At 40.1% G+C, this 15234-nt stretch overlaps 1 protein-coding gene across 1 annotated transcript in view; it reads right to left on the bottom strand.

Annotated features, from left to right (window-relative positions):
* Positions 1-15234, bottom strand: part of LAMA1 (laminin subunit alpha 1) — a 194307-nt gene that overhangs the window by 20874 nt on the left and 158199 nt on the right. Inside the window, exons 52-55 of the mRNA XM_049901444.1 lie at positions 4602-4716; positions 4243-4413; positions 2549-2700; positions 1634-1819 (exon numbers count right to left, since the gene is read on the bottom strand). Coding sequence (XP_049757401.1) covers positions 1634-1819; positions 2549-2700; positions 4243-4413; positions 4602-4716 — 624 coding nt within the window. The remainder of the gene's footprint in view (positions 1-1633; positions 1820-2548; positions 2701-4242; positions 4414-4601; positions 4717-15234) is intronic.

The raw sequence follows: 15234 nt of genomic DNA, 5'->3' as shown, positions 1-15234 counted from the left end.
AAATACCAGTAGGATCACTCACGGTGGACAGGTTTCAGTGGTGCTTCCAGACTAAGACAGTCTAGGCCTGGTGATCTACTTCTGAAATTTAGCCAAAGAAAACCCTATGGATCACAATAGAATATTGCCTGATACAGTGCTGGAAGATGAGCCGCCTAGGTTGGAAGGCACTCAAAATACACAGTGGCTGCAACAATGGACTCGTGCATACCAGTGATCATGAAGATGGTGACGTTTTGTTTTCCTGTACGTGGGGTCACCACGTGTTGAAGCTGACTGGACAATGACCAACAGCATCATAGTAACTAAACTGACCCTCTTTCACAGTGACTAAGAGTCCACATATATCATCCTCTATGTCCTCTTGTTTGATCCTTCTGACTGAAATGGCAACCTACCCCAAAACCTTTCTGGCTATCCCAGTGCCTTCCACCTGGCAAATCCCTGAGCATCCGTGGAAAGCTGTTCCCGCCTCCTACAGCCTTGGCTGGGCTGCCTTGGGGACAGATACCATCTCTGGTTCCTACAACACCGTGCAGCAGTGTCTCTATGAAACACTGTGATTTCTTGATTACAGGTTTCCCTTCTCCCTGAGCACGAGCTACATGTGTTGTAAGTCCTTTGCTTTGCAGCCCTGGTAACATGTTCAGTGCCTGCACATACTCTGTTGGGTACTTTCTGAATATGCAGTGCTTTGAACCAAGGACAGGGCTGTGAACAGCACAGAAAAGTTTCTGCCCCTAAAGTTCCCAGTCTCACGGCTTTCAGGAGCATAAGGATACCTAATCAATTAATTAATCCATGAACAGACAATTGGGGGCTAAATACATTATATCAACTCTATAAATAAATTAGCCAAGCCTCCAATGTTATCATACTCTTGAATGCCAATGTAACATTTTATTATGGCAAATTTCAAGGATTCCGAAGAGGTAATTTTGCAAGAAAGGATACTGAGTCCACGAGAGATTCAAGCGCTTGGTCACAGTCACAAGACAAGTTAGCGGCCTAGCCAGGAGGGGGACCTCAGTCTCCAGATGCTCAGTGCCCATTTGGCTTCTCCTGGCAGATTCCAGTCAGGGCACAGCTCTGTCCCATCAACATGCTGACAGCAAGGTGGAGGGGGAGCCAGAAGGAATGAAGAGCCCGTGGGCACATGTCAACCTTCCTCCTGACAGAGTACTACTCAGGGTTCTCCAGGTCAGCTGTGCCACACAGGGAGGGAGACTCCCCTTCTCAGTCATACAGTAATGTTTTTAGGGGAAACCATTACTAATCTGAAACTGCAAGTAGGCCAGGTGTAAAGGCTTCTTTAAGGTAATGAACTCAAGACAGAAGAAACTTGCATCACACAATCTCTACATTCTTTTTAAATGTCAAAATGTACTTTAGCCTCTGGTACTGATTGACAATTCTGTGAACTAATGTTCAAGGCTTTCTTTTTCTTTTTAAGTATGATAGTTAGACCAGTTCATTGTTATAATCCAATAAAATTCACCTGATGGAACAACGGGGTTCACTTGTTATTCAGGAACTCTCTCAAAGAGCAAAATTAGATTGCGGATTAGTGTTAGAGCTCACCATTGTGAGATCGGAAAGCGCACACTCGTGCTGAGAACATGGTTGAACTTACTCCATGTCAAAGATCAGGCTTCCGACGCAGCCGTGGAAGGACTGCCGCATTTTCAGCACAGGAGCCACCTCACTCTCCGGAATGCCCCCTACGTACAGGTTGGACACGTTTATTGTCCTGCTTTCTGCTAATGGGCCCAGCCTCATTTCTACAGGGCTGGTCTCATCCAGCTGGACAGTGATAATTCTAAAAGGTCAAAGGAGAAAATAAAAGAAAACTTTATAATATAATGAAGCGATAACTACATTTTAATACCCAGCTCCGGTAAGTTCTTCCTGAATAATAAAACCTTCCTGAAGATAAACTTTAACGTGACATTGTGTGCGAATAAAAAGCTGAATCTGGAAAATTAAAATTTACAAGTAAACAGTCTCCAGAAATGAAAAGAATGTTATTAAGTATCATGGAATTTGGTTGCTTTTTTGGGGAGGTGAGTCACCATGAACTGGAATTGGATCGACAGCAACTAATAAGAAAAACAACAATTATCCTCTTACCTGTTTACCTAAACGACACAATGTCCAGTATGCTTATAAAAACACTTCTACAGTTTTGAAGGGAAATATACAGGAATCTTGACATAATACTGACGTCACAGAATTATATAATACAAAGATAGTTTATATGGGCTCCAGAAAAGGGCAGGGTTAAGGTGGTTCAATTATGAAAATTCTACAAATATTAAAAACAGATGAACTTGATTTCCAAGAATGTGTTCTAAAAAGGTTCTAGAATTATTTTGAAACTATAGAAACTTTGAACACTAAAGAAAAACCTTGAATGCTACAGATATCATAGTAATTATCCAAATTACATCAGCACGGAAGATCCATAGGTTCTTAAGGGGAAAAGGTTCCTGAGGTAACCGTACCACCATCACACCAATGTCCCCACACCCGGCCACGCAGTCAGTACCTTCTACTCCTAATCAGGGAGATGGAGTGCTCTCGCCCATCACCGTAAGTGCCCGTAGGAGAATGCAGGAGAGCTCGTCTCAGGCTTGTTCCGTCCCCAGAATTAACGTGCACTTCAATGTGGCCTTCAATCAGCATGATGGCAAAGAAGGGCTGGGAAGGTTTCATGTTAGAGAATTTCCCACAGAAAATCCATTACTACATGGTTTAAAGAATTATCATCATATAAAGACAATGTGGGAATATTCACACCATGTAAGCAATTGCTTAAGAATCTCATCATCTAGCATATTTGAAGTTTTGTATACTACTTTCTAATGTTTATATGATTTGTATTCCGCTATAAAAAAAAAAAATTTTTTTTTTTTTATCATCACTAATTAAACATACCAAAGATTCCCATTTCTGCATAGTCTTCATATATATATTTATTGCTACATTATGGTCCCAGAGATGTAGCGACCCTATAGGACAGAGTAGGACTGCCCCATAGGGTTTCCAAAGAGCAGCTGGTGGATTTGAACTGCTGATCTTTTGGCTAGCAGCTGAGCTCTTTACCCACTGCGCCACCGGGGCTCCATGAGGAGTGGCGAAAATGTTCTGGAAGTAGACAGGCTGTGGCTGCACAACAGTGCCAACGTACTAAGTGCAACTGCACTGTTCACTTTAAAATGGTTAGCTTTATGTTATGTAAATTTCACCTCAATAATAAAAGAAACAAGCAAAAACAAAGATTTAGTGGGGTCCACAAACCAATCTTGGTCATCGTTGCCCTTTTTACCAAGTGGGTCTTGAGGTTTTTGGGGCCTGTGGACCTAGCTCTGACCCATAACAGCTGTGTGACCTTGGGGAGGTAAAGCAGGCCCTCTGACCCTGTTTCTTCCTCAAAAATATAATTGTATGGAAATAATGTCTGGGAAGGATCTTGCAGGGTAGATGATACCAAAAAAACCAAACCAAACCTGTTGTTGTTGAGTGGATTCCAACTCCCAGCAACCCTATAGGACAGAGTAGAACCGCCCATAGAACTTCCAAGGAGCGCCTGATAGATGATAGTCCTCTGCAAATGTTAGCTGCACGATTTGTACTTCCTTAAAACAATACATTAGCATTCTGTAAAGTACATTCAAATTTCCTGATCCATGCAAGTTTAGGGGGTGAGGCTGGTAAATGGCCCTATGCTGCTGAAATGAAATATAAACACGGAAAAACATTATCAGCTCTCTCCTCTCCTACTGCTGGTCCGCTGTTCTTGTCAAAGGCCTCATTTCTCTTTCTGCTCCTTTCAGTCCTATAATAAATAAAGAAAATCCAGCTTCGTGGAGCAGTATACTAAAGAACTCTATCAAACCTAAGGACTTGTGTTTCAGCCTCAGGATAAAGAGTAATAGGCAGAAAATGCAGAAGAACTCAGCAATGCTATCTAAATGCGTTTTTAAAAAAATTAGGGGTAGACAGCAAATGCTTTTTCTCAGTATCTACACAAGGCAGATGCATTATATGATACAAAGAGATCACTGATTCACAAGGGAAAGGTGTGCAGCAACAGTAACTTTTACTTACTGAAAATGCATACCCAGAAACAACTTGGAACACAGCTACCATAAATGTGATGACTAAGTAATTTTCCCCTTGGCATTTCCAGGAGTCATTTCCTCCCTGAGCCAGTGGCTGGCCAGCCCTTGAGCTACTCACCACATGTGCCTGCCATCGGCTCTGCTTTTCTAGGTCCTCGCCAAGGCCAGTCATGATGAGGCCACTGCTGTTCTTGGTGGCAAATGTTGCCAACAAGGTCGATTCTGGTGACAAAGACTTGGGTGGCAACTCAATGTAGCCGCCTTTCAAGAAGCTAACACTTCGGATAGGCTGGTCACAAAGGAGATGAGAAATCCCATTAACTCCCCATGGGTATTTAGCCTCCCATAATGGGTTACTGCCTGTTTCACCCATCTTTTCTTTTTTCTCTCCCCCACTGGTTTCTACTTTGTTATTAAGTTGATAAATCATGGGGCATTTATAGGAACTCGTTCCACTCTTAATAAGAGGCTTCATACCTCCAGTGCACAGCCTTTTCTCACTCCATAGGAATTTCTGAGCAAATCAAAGGTCGATCTAGATATTTCTAAGTTTTTGATACAGCCCACATAGCTTCTGCTGGTGAGGCCTTTCCTGAAGAGAAGGACATAAGAACAATAAGGAAATTTGATTTTTTTAACTCCATTAAAAAATTTTTTTTGATTGTGCTTTAAGTGAAAGTTTACAAATCAAGTCAGTCTCTCATACAAAAATTTATATACACCTTGCTATATACTCCTGGAAACCCTGATGGCATGGTGCTTAAGTGCTATGGCTGCTAAACAAAAGGTTGGCAGTTCAAATCCATCAGGCATTCCATGGAAGCTCTATGTGGCAGTTTTACTCCATCCTATAGGGTCTCTATGAGTCAGAATTCACTCAATGACAATGGGTTATATACTCCTAGTTGCTCTCCCTCTAATGAGACAGCACACTCCTTTGCTCCACTCTCGGCCAGCTTCTGATCCCTTTTGCCCTCTCATCTCCTCTCCACACAGGAGCTGCCCACATAGCTCATGTGTCTACTTGATCCAAGAAGCTCACTCTTCACCAGTACCATTTTCTATTCCATAGTCCAGTCCAATCCCTGTCTGAAGAGTTGGCTTTGGGAATGGTTCCTGTGCTGGGCTAACAGAAGGTCTGGGGACCATGGCCTCCGGGGTCCTTCTAGTCTCAGGCAGACCATTAAGTCTGGTCTTTTTAAGAGAATTTGAGGTCTACATCCCACTGCTCTCCTGCTCCCTCAGGGGCTCTCTGTTGTGTTCCCTGTCAGGGCAGTCATGGGTTGTAGCCAGGCACCATCTAGCTCTTCTGGTCTCAGGCTGATGTAGTCTCTGGTTTATGTGGCCTTTTCTGTCTCTTGGGCTCATAATTACCTTGTGTCTTCATTCTCCTTTGCTCCAGGTGGGTTGAGACCAATTAATGCATCTTAGATGGCTTCTTGTTAGTGTTTAAGACCCCAGACACCACTCTTCAAAGTGGGATGCAGAATGTTTTCTTAATAGATTTTATTATACCAATTGACTTAAATGTCCCCTGAAACCATGGTCACCAAACCCCTGGCCCTGCTACGCTGGCCTTAGAAGCGTTCAGTTTATTCAGGAAACTTCTTTGCTTTTGGTTTAGTCCAGTTGTGCTGACCTCCCCAGTATTGTGTGTTGTCTTTCCTGTCACCTAAAATAGTTCTTGTCTCCTATCTAATTAGTGAATATCCCTCTCCCTATCTCCCTTCCCACTCTCGCAACCATCAAAGAAATATTTTCTTCTCTGTTTAAACTATTTTTCGAGTTCTTATAATAGTGGTCTCCTACAATATTTGTCCCTTTACAACTGACTGATTTCACTCAGCATAAAGCCTTCCATATTCCTCCATGTTATGAAATATTTCACAGATTCATCATTGTTCTTTATTGATGCATAGTATTCCATTGTGTGAATATACCATACTTTATTTATCCATTCATCCATTCATCAAGATGACAGGCATCTTGGCTGTTTCCATCTTCTCGCTATTGTAAAGAGTACTGCAGTGAACATGAGTATGCATATATCTGTTCCTGTAAAGGCTCTTATTTCTCAGGAATATATTCCAAGGAGTGGGATTTCTGGATTGTATGGTATTTCTATTTCTAGCTTTTTAAGGAATCATCAAATTGATTTCCAAAGTGGTTGTACCATTTTACATTCCCACCAGCAGTGTATAAGTGTTCCAGTCTGTCCATGACCTCTCCAACATTTACTGTTCTGTGCTTTTTGGATTAATGCCAGCCTTGTTGGAGTGAGACAGAATCTCATTGTAGTTTTGATTTGCATTTCTCTAATGGCTAATGAGTCGGAACCGACTGGACAGAACTGGGTTTTTACCAGGTAATGGCTAATGATCATGAGCATTTCCTCATGTATCTGTTAGCTACCTGAATGTCTTCTTTAGTGAACTGCCTGTTCATATCCTTTGCCCATCTTTTAATTGGGTTATTTGTCTTTTTGTAGTTGAGTTTTTACAGTATCATGCAGATTTTAGACAGTCGCTGATCGGAAATGTCATAGCTAAGAACTTCCCCAGTCTATAGGTAATCTTTTTACGCTTTTGGTGAAGTTTTTGGATGAGCATAGGTGTTTGATTTTTAGGAGCTCCCAGTTACCTAGTTTCTCTTCTGCATTGTTAGTAATGTTTTGTGTACTGTTTATGCCATTTATTAGGGCTCCTAGTGTTGTCCCTATTTTTTCTTCTATGATCTTTATCGTTTTAGATTTTATATTTAGATCTTTGGTCCATTTTGAGTTACTTTTTGCACATGGTGTGAGGTATGGGTCTTGTTTCATTTTTTTGCAGATGGATATGCAGTAACTGACTTTGGGCCTTTGTGAAATATCAGCTGCTCATAAGTGGATGGATTTATGTCTGGATTTTCAATTCTGTTGCATTGGTCTGTGTATCTGTTGTACCAGTACCAGGCTGTTTTGACTATGGTGGCAGTATAATAGGTTCTAAAATCAGGTAGAGTGAGGCCTGCCACTTTGTTCTTTTTCAATAATGCTTTAGTTATCCAGGGTATCTTTCCCTTCCATATGAGGTTGGTGATTTGTTTCTCCATCTCATTAAAAAATGTCATTGGATTTGGATCGAAATTGCATTGTATCTACAGATGGCTTTTGGCAAAATAGACATGTTTACAATGTTAAGTCTTCCTATCCATGAGCAAGGTATGTTTTTCCACTTATGTAGGTCTCTTTTGGTTTCTTGCCGTAGTGTCTTGTAGTTTTCTTTGTATAGGTCTTTTATGTCTCTGGTGAGATTTATTCCTAAGTATTTTATTTTCTTGGGGGCTACTGTCAATGGTATTGGTTTGGTGATTTCCTCTTTGATGTTCTTTTTGTTGGTGTAGAGGAATCCAACTGATTTTTGCTTGACATATTTTTTTCCATCCTTTGAGTTTTAGTTTGTGTCTCTAAGTCTAAGGTGTGTCTCTTGTAGGCAGCATATAGACGGATCATGTTTTTTAATCCATTCTGCCACTCTCTTTATTGGTGTATTTAGTCCATTTACATTCAGTGTAATTATGGATAGGTATGAATTCAGTGCTATCATTTTGATGTCTTTTCTTGTGTGTTGTTGACAGCTTTTTTCCCACTTAATTTTATGTGCTGAGTAGATTATATATTGTCCTTTCCTCATATTTGTTGTTGTTTTTGTTGATTTTGTTTCTGCTGAGTCTCTATTTTTTTCTTGTATTTTATTTTGATGTGTAGGATAGTTTGTCTCCTTTGTGGTCACCTTATTATTTACCCCTATTTTTCTAAATTTAAATCTAACTTTTATTTCTTTGTATCGCTTTATATTCCTCTCCATATGGGAGATCTATGACTCCATTTCTTAGACCCTCTTTATTGTTTTAATATTGTTTCTTCTTTTACATAATAACATTGTTGTTACCCTCTTTTGACTGTTTTTTTTTTTCATCTTGATTTATTTTTTTGGTTTTCCTGTCTGGGTTGACTTCTCATTGTTCAGCCCCATGTTCTCGTCTTGGGTTGATACCTGATATTATTGATTTTCTAACCAAGGAACTCCCTTTAGGATTTCTTGTAGTTTTGGTTTGGTTTTTAAAAATTCCCTAAACTTCTGTTTATATGGAAGTGTCCTAATTTCACCTTCATATTTGCGAGACAGTTTTGCTGGATATATGATTCTTGGTTGGCAATTTTTTTCCTACGAGGCTTTATATAAGTCATCCCATTGTCTTCTTGCCTGAATGGTTTCTGTTGAGTAGTCTGAGCTTATTCTTATTGACTCTCCTTTGTAGGTGACTTTTTGTTTATCCCTCGCTGCTCTTATAATTCTCTCTTTATCTTTGGTTTTGGCAAGTTTGATTATAATATGTCTTTCAACATCTACCTTATGTGGTGTTAGATGAGCATCTTGGATAGATGTCTTCTCATCTTTCATGATATCAGGGAAGTTTTCTGCCGACAAATCTTCAACAATTCTCTCTGTATTTTCTGTTATCCCTCCCTGTTCTGGTACTCCAATTACTCGTAGGTTATTTCTCTCGATCAAATCCCACACAATTGTTAAGGTTTCTTTGTTTTTTTAAATTCTTTTATCTGATTTTTCTTCAAATATATTAGAGCCAAGTGATTTATCTTCAAGTTCAGAAATTCTTTTTTTTTTTTACTTGCTCAGTTCTGCTCCTCTGACTTTCTGTTGAGTTGTCTAATTCTGTAATTTTATTGTTAATCTTCTGAATTTCTGATTGCTGTCTGTCTATGGATTTTTCCAGCTCATTACATTTTTTCATTATGTTCCTGAATAATCTTTCTAATTTCTTCAGTTGCTTTATCTGTGTGTTCCTTGGCTTGTTCTGTGTATTGCCTCATTTCCTTCCTGATGTCTTGAAGGGTTCTGTGTATTAATCTTTTGTATTCTGCCTCTGGTAATTCCAGGAAGGCACTTTTGTCTAGAAGATCCCTGGATTCTTTGTTTTGAGAGCTTGTTGAGGTGATCACGGTCTGTTTCTTTATGTGACTTGATATCCAGTGTTGTCTCCGAGCCATGTATAAGTTATTGTATTAGTTTATTTTATGTTTGCTTACTGTGTCATAGCTTCTTGCTTTGTTTTGTTTTGATATGCCAAAATGGGTTGCTTGAGTGAGCTAGCTTGATTATTTTCATCTTGGGAGCTCTGATGTCGTGTCCCCAAATGGCTAGAGCTGTTATCAGGTATTTCAATCTAGGAGTCCATTCACTTTTCTTGTACAAATTCAGCTCAGGTGTCCAGGTAGCTGACCATCAAGTGTGTGGTACAGGTGCTGTCCTATAGTCTTAGAGGGGCAGGGGTGATTGGTGTAGGTACAGATATCTGGTTGCAGCCAGGGATCACACTCTGAACAAGGCAGGGGCTGAGAATTGTGCCCCACATGTCTCTGATGAAAGCATGTCCCTGTTCCCTAGAGTGTACAGGTGGGTGGGTTCTGCAGAGGGACCATGGGTACCCAGTGTTTTTGGTTGTAAGGACTGGGAGGTACCAGTTATCTTTGGACTACTGTTGCAGGTGGCTGGGTGACCTGAGTGGAGCCACCAGTCCTTAGGCCCCTGATGTGGGTAGGTGAGGACTCTGTTTAATAGGCAAAGCAATGTCAAACATCAAACATCCACCTCTCCATCGCACAACTGAAACGGTTGGAGTCTGCCAACAAGGGCCTATTCTCCTGAAACAGTCCCACACAGATCCATGCAGAGGGGAAAGGTACTCAAAGTCCATGGACCGTTTATGCCTGGACAGGAGCTGCTTCTGTCCTGAGCTCCCCTGGTTAGTGGAGCTGGCAAATTATCTTTTGCCCCAATTGCAAATTTATTCCTTCTCCCAGGCCGGGAGGATGGCTCTAGGCACTCAATAGGGTTTATCACAAGCCCTGTGGAGTCAGCCGCTGAAGCCAGCTTGGGAGCAGTGGGGTACGGTAAAACACACACAAGTACTTAGCTTTTGCCAAGAGTGCCGTTCTTCTCTGGTTCCAGAGATGTGAGTAGGCTGTGTGGCTAGCTGGTTCTCCCTGAGGAAACTGCGGCCAAACGCTAGTACCAACCTGATGCCGCTACCAGGAATGGTGCCTTAGGGCTTCCTGTGATTCAGGTCTGGTAACTCCTCTCTACTTCTGAATCATCTCTTCCTCCCCTTGCCCCCAGTTCATTTTCTAAGCTTGCCTTTGATGTTCAGGGCTCCTAGCTTGTCATAAATATACTTGTTTCACTTATTTTTTCAGGTCTTTGTTGTAAAGAGGGCTTGCTGGAAGTGTCTGTCTATTCTGCCATCTTGGCTCTGCCTCAGGATGCTGCCAACTGATTTTTATATGTTTATCTTGTTTCCTGATACTCTGCTGAACTCTTCTATTAGTTTCAGTAGTTTTCTTGAGGATTCTTTAGGGCTTTCTGTCTATAAGATCATGTCATCTGCAAATAGAGATACTTCTTCCTTACCGATCTGAATGCCCTTTATTTCTTCATCTAGTCTAACTGCTCTGGCTAGGACCTCCAGCAGAATGTTGAATAAGAGTGGTGGTAAAGGACATCCTTGTCTGGTTCCTGATCTCAAGTGGAATGCTTTCAGACTCTCTCAATTTAGGATGATGTTGGCTGTTGGCTTTGTGTAATTGCCGTTTATTATGTTGAGGGATTTTCCTTCTATTCCTATTTTGCTAACAGTTTGTATCAAGAATGAGTGCTGAACTTTGTCAAATGTCTTTTCTGCATCATTTGATAAGATCATGTGGTTCTTGTCTTTTGTTTCATTTATATGATGGATTACATACTGTTTTTCTAATGTTGAACCATCTCTGCATACCTGGTATGAATCCCACTTGGTCATGGTGAATTTTATTTTTTTTTGGATACGTTTTTGAACTCTATTGGCTAGAATTTTGTTGAGAATTTTTGCATCTAAGTTTATGAGGGATCTAGGTCTGTAATTTTCTTTTTTGTGGTGTTTTTACCTGGTTTTGGTATCAGGGATATGCTGGCTTCGCAGAATGAGTTTGGGAGTATTCCATCCTTTTCTATGCTCTGAAATACCTTTAGTAGTAGTGGTGTTAACTCTTCTCTGAAAGTTTGGTGGAACTCTGCAGTGAAGCCTTCTGGGCCAGGGCTTTTGTTGTTGTTGTTGTTGGGAGTTTTTTGATTACCTTTTCTATCTCTTCTTTCATTATCGATCTATTTAGTTGTTCTAACTCTGTCTGTGTTAGTTAAGGTAGGTCGTGTGTTTCTAGGAATTCATCCATTTCTTCTAATTTTGAAATTTGTTACAGAACAATTTTTCATAGTAATCTGATATGATTCTTTTGATTTCAGTTGGGTCTGTTGTAATATCATCCATCTCATTTCTTATTCGGGTTATTTGCTTCCTCTCCTGTTTTTCTTTTGTCAGTTTGGCCAACGGTTTATCAATTTTGTTAATTTTTTTCAAAGAACCAGCTTTTGGTCTTGTTAATTCTTTCAATTGTTTTTCTGTTCTCTATTTCATTTAATTCTACTCTAATTTTTATTATTTGCTTTCTTCTGGTGCCTGAGGGTTTCTTTTGTAGCTCTTTTTGTATTTGTTCAAGTTGTAGGGATAATTCATTGATTTTGGCCCTTTCTTCTTTTTGGATGTGTGCTTATATTGATATAAATTGATCTCTGAGTACTGCTTTAGCTGTGTCCCAGAGGTCCTGATAGGAAGTGTTTTCATTTTCATTGGATTCTAAGAATTTGTTCATTGCATCCTTGATGTCTTCTATAACCCAGTCTGTTTTGAGCAGGGTATTGTTCAGTTTCCAAGTGTCTGATTTCTTTTCTCTGCTTTTGCTGTTATTGATTTCTACTTTTATGGCCTTATGGTCAGAGAAGATGCTTTGTAATATTTCGATGTTTTGGATTCTGCTAAGGCTTGCTTTATGACCTAATATGTGGTCTATTCTAGAGAAAGTTACATGTGCTTTGGAAAACTTGGCTGCTGTTGGGTGGAGTGTTCTGTATATGTCTGTGAGGTCATGTTGGTTGCTTGTAGCATTTAGATCTTCCATGTCTTTATTGAGCTTCTTTCTGGATGTTCTCTCCTTCACCAAAAGTGGTGTGTTGAAGTCTCCTACTATAATTGTGGAGCTGCCTATCTCACTTTTTAATGCTGTTAGAGTTTGTTTTATGTATCTTGAAGCCCTGTCACTGGGAGCATAAATATTTAATATGGTTATATCCTTTTGGTATATTGTCCCTTTAATCATTATATAGTATCCTTCCTTATTCTCTGTTGTGGATTTAACTTTAAAATCTACTTTGTCAGAAATTAATATTGCCACTCCTGCTCTTTTTTGATTGTTGTTTGCTTGATATAGTTTTTTCCATCCTTTGAGTTTCAGTTTTTTTGTGTCTCTAAATCTGAAATATGTCCCTTATAGGCACCATATAGACGGATCATGTTTTTTTTATCCATTCTGCCACTCTGTCTCTTCATTGGTGCATTTAGTCCATTTACATTCAGTGTAATTATGCACAGGTATGAGTTTAGTGGTCATTTTGATGTCTTTTTTTGTGTGTTGTTGACAGTTTCTTTTTCCCCACTTAATTTTTTGTGCTGAGTAGTTTATCTTTATATATTGGCCTTTCCTCTTATTCGTTGTTGTTGATTTTGTTTCTGCTGAGTCTTTATTTTTTCTTGTATTTTATTTTGATGAGTAGGATTGTTAGTATCCTTTGTGCCTTAATATTTATCCCTATTTTTCTATATTTAAACCTAACTTTTATTTCTTTATATTGCCTTGTCTTCCTCTCGATATGAAAGATCTATGACTACATTTCTTAGTCCCTCTTTATTGTTTTATTTTACATAATGACATCACTGTTTCTCTGTTTTGACCATTTTTTAATCTTGATTTATTTTTGTGATCTCCCTGTCTGGGTTGACATGTGATTGCTCTGTCCAGTGCTCTAGTCTTGGGTTGACAGCTGATATTATTGATTCGCTAACTAGAGAACTCCCTTTAGTATTTCTTGTAGTTTTTGTTTGGTTTTTACAAATTCCTTAAACTTCTGTTTATCTGGAAATGTCCTAGTTTCCCCTTTGTATTTGAGAGACAGTTTTGCTGGATATATGATTCTTGTGTGGCAATTTTTTTCCTTCAATGCTTTAGATAAGTCATCCCATTGATTATTCTTATTGACTCTCCTTTGTAGGTGACTTTTCATTTTTCCCTAGCTGTTCTTAAAATTCCCTCTTTATCTTTGGTTTTGGCAAGTTTGATTATAGTATGTCTTGGTGACTTTCTTTTAACATCTACCTTATCTGTAGTTTGATGAGCATGTTGGATAGATATCTTTCATCTTTTGTGATATCAGGGAAGATTTCTGCCAACAAAAGTTCAAAAATTCTTTCTGTATTTTCTGCTATCCCTCCCTGTTCTGGTACTCCAATCACTCGTAGGTTATTTCTCTTGATAGATTCCCACATGATTCTTAAGGTTTCTTCATTTTTTTTTTTTTAATTCTTCTATCTGATTTTTCTTAAAATATATTGGTGCTAGTGCTTTATCCTCAATCTCTCCAATTCTGCCTTCCACTTTCTCAGTTCTGCTCCTCTGACTTTCTATTGAGTTGTCTAATTCTGTAATTTGATTGTTAATCTTCTGGATTTCTGATTGCTGTCTCTCTATGAATTCTTGCAGCTTATTAAATTTTTTGTTATGTTCTTGAATAACCTTTTTAATTTCTTCAACTGCTTTATCAGTGTGTTCCTTGGCTTGTTCTGCATATTCTGTGATCTCCTTCCTTATCTCGTTCCTGATGGTTTGAGAGCTTATTGAAGTGATCATGTCCACTTCTTTATGTGATTTGATATTGACTGTTGTTTCTGAGCCATGTATAAGTTAATGTATTAGTTTATTTTATGTTTGCTTACTGTGTCCTATCTTCTTGCTTTGTTTTGTTTTGATATGCCCAAATAGGTTGCTTGAGTGAGCTAGTTCGATTATTTTTGCCTTTGAAGCTCTAAGTCCTGTCATTAGATGGCTAGAGCTGTTATCAGGTGTATCAGTCTAGGAGTCCATTCACTTTTCTTGTATGGATTTAACTCAGGTGTCAGGTAGTTGGTCATGAGTGTGTGGTACAGGCCGTGTCCTACAGTCTTAGAGGGGCAAGGGTGATTGGTGTAGGTATAGGTATCTGGTTGCAGTAGGGGGTCACGCTCTGAAAAAGGCAGGGGGCTGAGAATCGTCCCCTGTGTGTCTGTGAGGAAAGCACATCCGTGTTCCCTAGAGTGCACAGGTGGGTGGGTTCTGCAGATGGACCATGGGCACCGAATGCTTTTGGTTGTAAGGACTGGGAGGTACCAGTTATCCTGGGACCCTATTGCAGGTGGCTGGGTGACATGAGTGGAGCCACCAGTCCTTAGGCCCTTGATGTCAGTAGGTGAGGACCCTGTTTAATAGGCAATGCGGTGTCAAACATCAAAAACCCACACTTCCATCACAGAGCTAAAACAATTGCAGTCTGCCAATAAAAGCCTATTCTGAAATAGGCCCACAGAGGTCCATGCAGGGGGGAAAGGTATTCGAAGTCCACAGACCATTTATGCCTGGATAGGAGCCGCTTCTGTCCTGAGCTCTCCAGATTAGTGGAGCTGGCAGATTATCTTTTACCCCAATTGTGGATATATTCCTTCTCCAAGGCCAGGAGAATGGCTCAGGGTACACAGTAGGACCCATGTCAGGCCCAGGGAAATCAACAGCCACTGAAATTGGCTTGGGTGCTGGGGGCACAGTAAAATATACGCAAGTATTAAACTTTTGCTGAGAGCGCTGTTCTTCTCCGGTTCTGGAGATGTCAGTAGGCTGTGTGGCTGGCTGCTTCTCCCTGAAGAAACTGCAGCCAAACACTACCACCAGTCCACTGCAGTCACTCCCGGGAGTGGTGCTTGATGGTTCCTGGCAATTTAGGTCTGGCAACTCCTCTCTGCTTCTTAATTGTCTCTCCGTCCCCTGCCGCTCAGTCTGTTTTCTAACTCTGCCTTTGATGTTCAGAGCTCCTAGCTTGTCATAAATATAATCGTTTCATCTGTTTTTTCGGGTCTTTGTTGTAAGAGGGTTCGC

The sequence above is a fragment of the Elephas maximus genome, chromosome 11 (genome assembly GCF_024166365.1).
Source record: "Elephas maximus indicus isolate mEleMax1 chromosome 11, mEleMax1 primary haplotype, whole genome shotgun sequence".
NCBI classification, from domain to species: Eukaryota; Metazoa; Chordata; class Mammalia; order Proboscidea; family Elephantidae; genus Elephas; species Elephas maximus.
This window is presented reverse-complemented; position numbering and strand designations above follow the sequence as displayed.